General features: G+C 51.9%; 1 protein-coding gene and 1 long non-coding RNA gene across 4 annotated transcripts in view; one reads left to right on the top strand and one right to left on the bottom strand.

Moving 5' to 3' along the window:
- Nucleotides 1-1451: 1451 nt before the first annotated feature.
- SIM2 (SIM bHLH transcription factor 2) overlaps nucleotides 1452-12218 on the bottom strand; it is a 53633-nt gene continuing 42866 nt past the window's right edge. Inside the window, exons 8-11 of one of the 3 annotated variants that reach the window (XM_015474132.3) lie at nucleotides 8646-8793; nucleotides 7079-7247; nucleotides 6109-6517; nucleotides 1452-3305 (exon numbers count right to left, since the gene is read on the bottom strand). In XM_015474132.3, coding sequence (XP_015329618.2) covers nucleotides 3145-3305; nucleotides 6109-6517; nucleotides 7079-7247; nucleotides 8646-8793 — 887 coding nt within the window. In that variant the 3' untranslated portion in view covers nucleotides 1452-3144. Of the gene's footprint in view, nucleotides 3922-4108; nucleotides 6518-7078; nucleotides 7248-8645; nucleotides 8794-12218 lie in introns of those variants that run through there. The other 2 variants (XM_024997028.2, XM_024997032.2) reach the window with 2 other exon arrangements.
- LOC132346054 (uncharacterized) lies at nucleotides 3916-5464 on the top strand. The gene is made up of 3 exons (XR_009495770.1): nucleotides 3916-4102; nucleotides 4965-5167; nucleotides 5379-5464. It is a non-coding gene; the product is annotated as an uncharacterized lncRNA (long non-coding RNA).

Genomic DNA, 12218 nt, shown 5'->3' with positions numbered 1-12218 from the left:
AATAGTTTTACATCAGAAGGAATAGGTATATGTAAGTATTAAGAAGCTGGTTGCTTTTTTAAAAATGTAGTTGTGAAAAATGTGTTATGTATCATACAAAAGACAAGTCATATTACTCCAAAGAATGAAAGTCAGCAAATCCCAAAAGTTCAAAAAAATTTAATTAAAGTGAGAAATACATTTAATAATGTAAATTTTTTAGTTTAAAAATTTTAACAAGTTTAATATAAGAACATGTTCTGTTCTTGTCCAATTGTTCTTCCTATTTTGTGAGAACTACTTGACTTTTGTTTCCACAGTTCTTCCCCAAGATTTCAATCTTATTTATCATACTTAAGTTTAGGAATAGCTTGAATAATGCATCTTTGATAACTCAAGGGCTACAATTCACTAAAATTTCCACAGTAATTTTATGGAATTTATTTGAAATTTTTCTTTTATCTGTAGCAGCCCCCACAGTCTACCTAACCGTCTTGAAAGTGTTAGTTGCTCAGTCATGTCCAACTCTTTGTGACCCCATGAACTGTAGCCCGCCAGGCTCCTCTGCCCGTGGAATTCTCCAGGCAAGAATACTGGAGTGGGTAGCCATTCCTTTCTCCAGGGAATCAAACCCAGGTCTCCTGTATTATAGGAAGGTTCTTTACTGTCTGAGCCATCATAAACTACAGTATACTTTATACAGGATTCATTGATGGAGTAAACCTCTCCCATCCTTAGGATCCAAGGGAGGAAGACATGGCCGTTGGACTTAATATGATCAAAGGGGTGGGGGTGAGGGAGCAGAAAATACAGGCTTTTACAGATTTCCTCAGAGCAGCACTTCACACCCTGTTCGCTTCTCTACAAAGGTATGAATGGAATGGCTTTTCTAGAAAGGGCTTCCAAGAACATAAAGGAATTCCGTTCCCTTGGAGGCCCAGTGGAAGGAGGGCCAAACCAGTCTTGAACTGGGCTTATTCTTGAAATCCATTTCATCTGGCATTTTTATGTCAACATGTTAGGAACCACTGCATTTTTCTTCTTCTGTGAAAGGCATGCGTATCTATTAACATGCTTTCTCTTCCAGAGCCTCACGAAGTTGAGAAACAACATCCCCAAGCTTAAATGTGCAGACTAAAAGATGGAGGTAACAATGTCAGGTTGCCGTAGTAACTGCCCTGCTAACTCTGCACAGAGCTGCTGTCCGCCTGGAAGCCAGCTTGCATGGGATCCTCCTTCATGTTCTAGGTTATGAAAACTGCATTGTTTAGGCAAGGAAGTTTTTCCTAGTACACATTTTATTTTTCAAGTACACATACCCTCATCATTAAGCCTATTTATGTTAAGGTTTATAAATCTGTAACAGTTTTCTTTGCGAACAGTAACATCTGGTCTTAAATTGCTCCGGAAGTCCTCACAGTTGTATTTATTTTATACAGCCCCCAATGATTAATAACAAGATAAGACACAAATGTATTTTATGGTACTTTATTGAAAAACGTCAAGTGAATCTCCTGCTCATCAAACCTGCACCTTCCAGGAATCATGGGTTTAATTATGGGTCTTGACAGCATAAAAACATTACCCCAGGCTTATTTTCTGTGTATCTACACTCAGAGCAAGCTGCTCATGAGTTGTGGCTAAGCGTGTAGAGGTGTACGCACTGGATTCTTCTGACCTCGCCTCTTCACTGCAAAACACATGTTCCTAAATTTGCAAACTGGACCCTAAGGCAACTGACCCATCCCAGGGAAGCAGGCAGGGCCTCAGAGTGGCACTGGCTGGGCGGCAGGTCCTTTCACATTTTGAGAACAGTACATGTAGGTGCACGCGGATTCAAGGAACAGTGAGCTGGAGACATTGGTGAACAAATTTTCCACGCTGAAAGGTGGACATAGTTTCCTAAAAGTAAACCATCTTTGAAAAAGCAGCAAAATGAGGGAGCGTTTATAGTGAGTAGCAGATTGAAAAAGTGTGGTTCAATGCATTGATCCACTTTGGAGCCATGAAAGGATTTTTAAACAGGGAAATCTTGAAGCAAAAGTATAAAAATAAAAATTAATGGGAGTTTATTTTAAAAACACTGCTGGTGCTTTATAAAAAGATTCCTGTTCACCTGTTACACACATGACATGTTCATATGGAGTTTTCTTACTCTGTAGAAAATGCAGAAAATGCTGAAGACGTGTACATTATTTTCGTTACATCCCTTTAGCATGTTTTCTTCCGCGAGGCGCAGTCCACTGACAAGTTTCCATATTGCACATGCAATTTATCTAACTTTATTAGCACTACTTGTAGCAAACACGAGCCTAGGGAATTACAGGTCTGTGTGGGCCAGAGGGACTTTGCTTGTCATCAGACTTGACAGGGGTAGCCAATCCACTGGGCACGGAAATCATCCACCTGTCACTCTCATAAAATATTTGGCTATATATATATATATTTGCATTTAATGCCTATTCAATATATTCTGAAGGTGCTATTCTCAAGAGTTCACGAGGTTGGGAGGGAATAAAAACTTTGTGAATGCACTTGAGACGTACATCCACATTCACCCCCTTGGTCTCGGCTTGTCGATGTTTATATTCAAGGGTTAAATTCAAACAAAAACGTTTCATGAGACTCATGAATGACTTGAAAACTGCGGAGTTGTCCTGCATTCAGGGAACTTAAATCATCACATTCTGCCGTTGACTTAAAAACCTAAAGGGCAATGAACACAGGAGGCTTCCCGGGCTGGCCCATCTATCTGACCATCTTCGGGTGGGGTGACCTTCGCAAAATGGAGGGTGTCTGGAGATATTACAACTGCTACCCGCCCCCCACCCCTGCTAAGTCACTTCAGTCGTGTCCGACTCTGTGCGACCCCATAGACGGCAGCCCACCAGGCTCCGCCGTCCCTGGGATTCTCCAGGCAAGAACACTGGAGTGGGTTGCCATTTCCTTCTCCAATGCATGAAAGTGAAAAGGGAAAGTGAAGTCTCTCAGTCGTGTCCGACTCCTAGCGACCCCATGGACTGCAGCCTACCAGGCTCCTCCGTCCATGGGATTTTCCAGGAAAGAGCACTGGAGTGGGGTGCCATTGCCTTCTCCACGCCCCCCACCCCGCCCCCCGCCAAAAGCGGGTCTGCTACTGAGCATCGGGGGCGCGCAGGCCTGATTTCAAGGCGAGAAAACCAAGTCCCCCCCAAGGACGGAGTAGTTGGGGCCACCCTTGGGCGGTCGCCTTTTCAGAAAACCCAGCTCTTGGAGAACAAAACGTCGGGCGGTCAGGGTGTCCCAGACGTCGCCGCTTCTGTCCTCTACGTGGGCGTTTATGGCATCTACGGTTTAAAAAAAAAAATCTAGAAGTCGGCGGCGGAGTTCTAGTAAAATAGTCGTCTCTGTATAAATTAATTTAAACCGTGCATACACAGCTCGGCCCCGTGGACTCGGTGAGGCAGGGAGCCCAGGAGGCCGGCCTATGGCTTCTCCGCGCGGGCGGCCGGGAGGGTCACCTGCCGTTGGTGATGATGACCGAGGCGCCCAGATAGTGTGGCCGCGGCGCGCCCGGCGGCGGGGCGGCGGCGGGGCCGGCGGGGCCGGGGGCCCGGGCTCGCAGCGCGCCGCCCGCCGCCTCGGGGGCGCCGGGGCCGCCGGCCAGGCCGGGGGTGCCGGGCGCCGCGCCCCCCAGCGGCCCGCGCCGCGCCAGCACGCGGTGGTAGTTGAGCAGCACCAGCGGCAGCTGCGCGGGCGCGCCCGGGGGCGCGGGGGCCGGCGGCGCGCAGCACTCGGGGGGCGCGCGGCCCAGCGCCAGCCGCGCCCCGTCCCGGGCGGCCTGCCGGGCGGCCTTGGCCGGGCCCGGCGCCGGCTCCTCGCGGTAGTGGCCGCAGCTCGGGAAGCTCGGCGGCGGCGGCGGCGGCGCGGTGTCCTCGCCGAACCTGCGCGCGGCGGCGGGCGCTGCGGGGACAGGCGACACGTTAGACGCCCGCGCGGGGGAGGAGGGGGCCCGCCCCAAGCGACACCCCCCCGGGGGGCCTGGGGCCGCCACCCGCCCGGAGCCGCCCGCACTCCGCCAAGTCCAATCGCAAGATCCAAGTGGCCTGTTCTAGGAGCCGCAGGAAGCAGTGAAGAGAAACAGGTGGACTTAATGTTAGCAAGAGCCTTGATTTAATGCTACAGAGCCGAAGATTAGTTCAGTGTGTGAGCAGTATAAAAAGCAGATAAGGCGGTCTTCCTTTCTGCCTTCCAAACGCGGGGGAGACGCTAGGACCCCCTCTCACCGCACTGGCCACCCGGGGCTGGTGGCCACCATGCTGGACAGCATTGGTCTACAGGCTTCTTTCCCCCGGCCCTATTCTTAGGTGGCCCCAGTCGGCCACGATTTTTTTTGTTTGTGTGTTTTGCGTTTCCCTCAGTGGGGAGGGTGGAGTGGTAATCACCCTGCTCCCTTTAGTACTGTCCTAATTAATGTCATAACCAGCATCACCAATTAGACGGTCTAGAATCAGTTAGCTCCCCTTCCCACTTTTAAACCTTCAGACATCCTGTCTTCCTTTAATATCAAAAAGACTAGGAAATCGATTACAAATTGCCCCCAATTAGCACCTCTGGTCCAGTTTTTACCAAGTATCTGGCAAATGAAGTGGTTATTAACCTCTTTCACTTCCACAATAGCAATGAGAAAAAAAAAATCAAATACTGTTTTATCTCATTGGTCAACACCCCCACACAAAGAAAAGTAATTCTTTCAAGTCCCCTCTCCAGTGGGTAATAACCAGTTAGGACAATCCCTTTGCTTTTTCTTTCCCCGGGCTGTGCCAAGGAAATCCCTGCTGTGGTTATTTGGGGGACCCAGTGCACTGATGGTTATTAGGAATGCAAATCTCAGGCCTGCCCTGCCCTGGTTGCTGGCATATTGTTTTCTGAACTGGTTACTTTTAAAAAACACGTCCTGGTAATCTCCGAGAATGTCACTAGCCCTCTTCTTCTGTATCTCAAAGGCTTGTGAAGACGGGCACAGCACAGGGCAAGAAGTTTGCTCAGCAGCCGTGGGAGCAGCAGAGCCCGACCTGCCTCCAAAGAGCGAAGGAGAGGAGGGGACACCAGGCAGGTCACTCTTCTGGGGGCTTGTAATGTCCCCCCAGCCTTCAGTGGTCCTGCGGGACTCTTGCACAAACCTGCTCTACAGTCTCTACAGTCTCAGGTCTGAGCGGCAGCTAACCCTCCACCCCCTCCTCCTACCCTCTGCCTGGGGTTGCCCTGGGAAGGAAGCAGGGGCCTCTCTGGGCCTGGGGGCAGCTGGTGAAACCTCCACAGAGGACCTCTGCTTGGCTGCTCGCTGGATGGCCAATCCTGTCTGCCTGCCAAGCCCTGTGGTAGGTATGATCCTCATGGCTCTTGCTCCCATCTTACAGATGAAGAAACTGAGTCCTGGAGGACCTGTGCTATTTGCCTTAGGGTGGGCATCGGCATTTCTGTCCCTGAGCCCGTGATTTTCCACCACTGCTTCCCACGCTTTGAAAACTGGCATGAGAAGAAAACCAATAGTGTCTCATGTTCATGTTGGGGTGGAGTAGAAAGTAATCATAAAATAAATACACTTGGGGGTTCTCGGGATACATGTGCTGTGCTAAACTGCTCAGTCATGTCCGACCCTCTGTGGCCCCATGGACCATAGCCCGCCCGGCTCCTCTGTCCATGGGATTTCCCCAGAGCAAGAATACTGGAGTGGGTTGCCATTTCCTTCTCCAGGGGAATCTTCCCAGCCCAGGGATCGAACCTGCATCTTTTGTGTCTCCTGCACTGGCAGGTAGATTTTTTTTTTTTTTTAACCACTAGCACCACCTGGGAAACCATATAGGAAAATCACGTTGCCTCCCTTTTAGGGAGCAAAGGGGGTCCGGGACTTTTAGGGAGGGTGGCCCAACACCCCATCTCCACCGTCCCTGGTGCCCATGAGGCGCATGGGCATGGTCGCAGCCTCGGGAAGCGCTCGCAGTGAGGGCGGGAAGGCACGGCCACTCCCGCTCAGAGGCAGAAGGAAAGGCGTGTTTGCCCAGAGCCTGGGCATCCTTTCTCCGTCTGCCACCCACCGCCACTTCCGTCCACTGTCCTGCCCGCACCCCTCGTGTAAACAGGACCCACCTTCGTAGTTTGGCATCAGGCTGTGCCGAGCAGGGTTCACCGGCGGCTCGGAAAAGCTCTTAGCCGGAGACGGGCTGCCGGGCACTATGGGGCTGGCGTAGTGCCACTGGCACTCGCCGCCGGCTGGCAGGGTGCTCAGAAGAAAGCGCGCCACCTCGCACGGGGGTCCCTGGGGCTGCCCGAACTTGGCCGGCAGCACAGGCTTCTTGCTGCTGAAGACGTGAGAGTCTAGAGGGAAGGGTCCATAGTGGTAGGAGAAGGGCAGGCCGTAGGACGGGGCGTACAGAAGGTCGCCGCCTTCTGAATGGAGCTGCTGTTCTGGGGGAGCTGGGCCGTGGGCAGGGGGGCTGGCCCTCCAGCTTCCGAGCTGGCCGCACTCCAGTTTGTCCATTTGGAACGAGCCGTACTGCTGCCAAGCAAAGAAGACAGATGAAGGGCCTGCCGGGGCAGGCGGCCGGCGGCAAGCTGCCTGCCCACCCCATGGTGCCTGCCGGTGTCCCAGGGCCACTGGCGCGGTCCCACATGGGACAGGCGGCCGGCCGACAGCCCTCCGGGGAACCCCCTACTACCCCCACCCCGCGTGGAAAGAGATCGCCTCACCCCCAAGTGACAACACAAGCCACTTGCACCTTCGGAGAGCTTGCAAAAGCCTTTTTTAAAAAAAGAGATGGAAGTGTTTCCATTCCAGACAAAAACGCTCTGGAAACATGGGGCCCCAGAGTCCTGAGCCCCGACTGCACGGACTCTGATCAGCCTCTCTGAGGGAGTCTTCTGTCTCCAAGATCTGACTCACTCACCTGGCCATCAGCTTGGCCTGTGTCCCCCAGGCCGACTCTCTACCCTGGGGGCAGGACGGCCAGAGGGACTTTGCCTCCCCCAGAGAAACTCCCAGGCAGAGAGACCCCTGAACGCGGCCGAGGCCTCACACTTCATTCAGGTGCCCCGAGCCCTGGCGGGTGGTGGCTGTTACCTGTGCGGGGTAAGGGTTTGCTCTCAGCTTCGTCTTCATCTTCGTGTTTTTGGGCTTAGCTAACTTCCTAGTTTCTTGTGAGGTAGGCAAGGCGGTCCTCCAGGAGTCCTGGGACTTGGACGTGGACACCTGGTCCAGGGACAGCTGCAATTCCTTGTACTCGATGTCCCTGAGGAGCCAGACGGGACAGGTCATGTCCATGGGCCACGAGGAGGGACGCCCTCCCAGGCCCGTTCCTGGGGCGAGTTCATTTGAGAAGCTCCTTCGTGTCACTGCACTAAGCGGATGTGCTGGGCTTTGAGGGGTGGCCCCCCTCCCCTCATTGTAAAAAGCCACCTGCAGCCTCGGGTTTGGAGACCCCAGGAGATGCTGAGCGAGCCCGGTGTTCCGTGGCAGGAAGACAGGGAGCATGGAATAGCTCTCTCCCACCTAACGGGGCCCCCAGGCACGTTTCCTGGGGACACCATGCACCACGAGGCAGGATGTCAGGGCAACAAGGAAAAGGCAGAAACCGCTCGTGATCAACTGAGTGTCTGTGGCCCGGCTGCTTCCCTATTTAGCACCAGGGAGGTAAATAGGGGTCCCTTGAGGGTCCCGGAGCCTGGCTTCTAGCCTCGTCCACTTCCACATTTGGGACCCATTTCTGCCCTGAAGAGCCAGCCAGGCACTGGCACACTCATGGGAGGGGAAGTTGCCCCAAGGACCAGCCCCAGCCCATGCAAGTTGGCTCAGGAAGAATCATCACGGGACCAAAATGCTTTCTTCCCTACAGTTCTGCTAAAATCACTCTGCCTCAAACAAACAAACAAACAAAAAAAAAACCAAACACCCACCTCCCAACACTCCCCTCGCCCAAACCCCAAGCAACCTGACAATCATTCTGTGAAAGAACAGAGAGCCCCAAACCTCACTGCATCAGACAGAAAGACACGAGAGGACCCCGTGCAGGCTGTGTCTGGGGGAACATGGAGCTCAAGGTCAGAGCTGGGTACAAAGAGAGATAGCACGTAACAGCATGGCGGGCAGAAGTAATATTTGGTTCCAGGTAGACTTGTGTCCTGTGGCTTCTGACGGTCTTAACTGCCACTGAACTTAACTTCTGAGGACTTAAAGGCAGTAAATATTCATTACCATTTACGACAGGCTGTATAGGCAGACATGGAAAAAGTGGGAGGAGCAAGCATGATGGCCCGAATGTTAGTGGTCCCAGAGAGTGTTATCTTTGTATTCTCGGTCTGGGATGTGCACCCCCTTTCTGTCGTGTTCAAGATAGGGTGGCATCGCCTGCTCGCCCTCTGCCGCTCACATCCCCGCACCCGGGGCCGCTGTGTCCAGGGCAGGAGCATGTTCCCACCGCTGCCCTCGATGCTGACACAAAAATCGTTCAGAACCTCCCAGACAACCAGACTGTCCAATAGAACAGAGCAGGAGACAAATGAACAGTTCCAGAAAGAGACAGGGAGGGAGAGATGGAGCGTATAGGACCGATTGGATGCAGGATGGGGTGGCGGGGGGTAGGGCGGTGGGAAGGAGAGAGCAAGGAGAGAAACAAATACGTCTGACTTACGTGAGGACATAATTGACACTCACGATGCAGTGCGGCCGGGACGAGCGGCTGTTGTGCACGACGGTGGCGTAGCTCTGCACCCACACCCAGCCGCCCAGCTTGGACAGCAGCCGGTAGTACTTGGTGGTGACCTGGCCCTTCACCAGCACTGCAAGCACAAGGGGACAGGAGTCCCGAGGGACGGTTAGCCGGACCCGCCCGTGCAGAGGCTGCCCCCCGCGGACGACCTCGAGCTCCGGTTCCAGACCTTTCTGGGGCCGAGGACACCTTTGAGAACTTGACAAAGGGTGTGAGCTTTCTCCAAAGGAGGATGCATGCGCGTGTGCGTGCACTCACACACACACACACGCACACACGCAGGGTTTTCGCTTCCAATTTTATGGGGCCCACGGAGCAGCCTCTCCCCTCCCGTGTGAAGAGCTCTAATTTAACTGCTTTCACCGGGAGAAGCATCAGTCCCCAGACAACACTGTCACCTGGCAGAGGGATAAAACTGGTTTTGCTTTTTAGTTTCCAAAATGCCATAATTATGCTAAAATCCCTGGAACTCTTAATAGGTATAAGGAATGGGGAGTGATGTAGTTATTTAAACACAGCAGTAAGTTAAGTGCGTTCAAGAAAGGGATCTTCGCTGCTCCCCAGAACTTGTGTGTGTGCACAGGGTGTGCTCTGTCTGTTAGTCTATTGCCATTTATACTTTCCAGTATTCCTGCCTGGGAAATCCCATAGACAGGGGAGCCAGTCCACATGGCTGCAGAGAGTGGGACGCGACTGAGCAAGCACTCACGTTAACCCTAGTTCTCCCTCGGCCCATGAATTTCCCATGTTGCTCAGATAGGAGAGACCCCTACACGGCTATGAAGTTGCTGAAAATTGGGCCTGTGGACCCATCTTCTCCGCAAGGCTGCAGACTCTGGACTGCTGGAGAACCACTTGTCAAGCCTCCAGGGACTCCTACACTGCACTGGTTCTCCGCAGGGCCTTCAGGGGTGCAGGGAGGCGGGGCTGTGGGGGTCAGGGGGGAGAGGAATCAGTGAGGTTCCCGTGGCAAAGACTCAAGGGCCCAGAGATCCCTTGTAGTCCTGCTTAGATTTCAGGAGAAAAGGGAGAGAGAGGTAACTCTCTGATAACAGGGAGGAGGATAAATAAATTGTGGAGTACCAAGCAGCCATTAGAATGATGACTGAGGGAACTTCCCTGGTGGTTCAGTGGTTAATAATCTGCCTTCCAATGCAGTGGATTATGGGTTCGATCCCTGGTCGGGGAACTAAGACCCTACATGCCTTGGGGCAACTAAGCCCGTGTACCGCAATGGGAGACCCAAAGACACAGCCAAATGATGATGGGTAAGAATTTATCATGTGATAGGGAATATGTATGATATAATGTTAAATAAAGAAAAGACAAGACTCAGAACTGCATAGAGTATAATTCTAATTATGAAAAAGTATGTGCACACACTCACACACAGCTAACTGTATGATCCTGAGCAAGTTACTAACTCCCTGAGTTACCCTGGTTGTCACAGGAGAAGGCAATGGCACCCCACTCCAGTACTCTTGCCTGGAAAATCCCATGGATGGAGGAGCCTGGTGGGCTGCAGTCCATGGGGTCTCGAAGAGTCAGACACGACCGAGCAACTTCACTTTCATTTTCATGCACTGGAGAAGGAAATGGCAACCCACTCCAGTGTTCTTGCCTGGAGAATCCCAGGGATGGGGGAGCCTGGTGTGCTGCCGTCTATGGGGTCGCACAGAGTCAGACACGACTGAAGTGACTTAGCAGCAGCAGCAGCAGCAACAGAAAGACAGTCACAGTTCCTACCCCACTGGGTGCTGTGAGGGTTAGAGCATCTACATGAAGATTTAGAACCATGGCAGACGTGCGTGAAGGGCTCTGTACATACCAGCTCGCACTTATCAGACTGATACAATTACAGGCAATTTTCATTTTCTCTTCCTGATTCTCTAAATTTCCAACAAGCACGGGGTGTTAAGTTTTAAAAACAGAAGGAAAACTTATTTTTCATGTAGGCAAACAGTCTGTGTGGGAGTGGGAAGTGAAAATACAAGGTCTATGAGTATCCCCACTCCTTAGGGATGAAGCCAGGGACAAACGAGTAACCACCGTCCGGCCCAGAAGCCGAGGCTGAGCTCTGGTATAGCACAGAGGCCAACTCCTTCCCTCCCGGGCTTAATGTCTGCACCTCAGTGGGCTCAGTGGGCAGGAACAAGATCCCACGCTGAAGAGTACAGCCCAAGGTAGTAGGTAAGAAGAGAGTCTTTCCAGCGCTTCTTTCTGAGGATCGCTTTTTTATGTTTTTATTTTGGGGCTGGGCACAGGGAATCTTAGTTCCCAGATCAGGGACCGAACCTATGCCCCCTGCAGTGGAAGTGTGGAGTCTTAGCCACTGGACTTCCAGGGAAGTCCAAAGGGTTACTATTTGAAGAACAAAATACAAGGTTTCTAGTTCCAGCTCATTTTCTCATGCACTGCCTCATTTATTCCCCTACACCATGGCAGGTGGGCATCACCAGGAAACCAGGGCTAACACAGCTTGAGAGCATGGCTGAGGCCCAAGCCAGGTGCTCTGACTCTCGTTTCTCCAGGCCTGCTGAGGCAGGATGGGGCAGTGGGCCTTTCAAAGGTTCTGCAAAGCTACTTACAGGGATGGGTGTGAGCCAACGCACAGAGGAAACTCAGTTAACAATTTGTTCATGGCCCCCCAAAGAGAGGCCACAGGGTCAAACTGAGGGCCTGTCTGTGGATTTCCTGAGGTGTCATTCCTTCTTCAACTGAAACGCTCGTTAATCTCTTTGGCTTTGAAATCTATTCCTTGCAGTATCTATAAAGCCCCTGGGACTATGACAGTATACTTTTCCTTTTTCTTATCTTATACTTTAGGCTTCCCCTTAATCCTTACAATATTCCTAAAAATCTCCTCATAATCACCTTAAGCTAGATACGATGAATATTAGAATATTTATCCCAACTGTTTTAGATGAGGATTCAAACGGCAGAATTTGCAGCTGTTTTATTAGCTCTGACCCTTCCTGATTCTGCTAAGATTAAACTTAGGTACAGAGACCAAACAAACATAGGTATATGTTTAAAAAAAAAAACTTTTTTTCTTCTCTGTGACTCATGCTGATAATCAACATATTGATATAAGTTGAAATCCTAGATACTTAGTTACAACGTTCCTGGTTTGTTGGAGCTCCTCATCTAATCTGTCGGACTGCATCAGCCATATGACAGTTGCCCAGGTGAGGGCTATGGTGTAAGGCCCTGCTAACTGTGGTGGTTCGTGGGGGTCGGGGGGAGATGTCCCCAAAGCCTTCAGCTGCCCCTCCATCTGGGCTGCAGTGTCTCCCACATCAGGAGACCCATGTCCAGATGAGAGCCAATGGTCACGGTTTTCCAAGGCCACTTAGGAATAGAACTTTCGGTTCCACAAATGCTCTATCCAGAAAGACAGATAGCCTTCCTGGTTCCTCCAGAACTCCTCCTGCTTCCAGAATTTTCCCTGGAGGCAGAGCCAGGTCAATGAGCTGGCCTCTGGAAGGAAAGTAA

The sequence above is a fragment of the Bos taurus genome, chromosome 1 (genome assembly GCF_002263795.3).
Source record: "Bos taurus isolate L1 Dominette 01449 registration number 42190680 breed Hereford chromosome 1, ARS-UCD2.0, whole genome shotgun sequence".
Classification (NCBI taxonomy): Eukaryota; Metazoa; Chordata; class Mammalia; order Artiodactyla; family Bovidae; genus Bos; species Bos taurus.
Note: the sequence above shows the minus strand (reverse complement) of the source record. Positions and strands in the feature narration are given on the sequence as shown.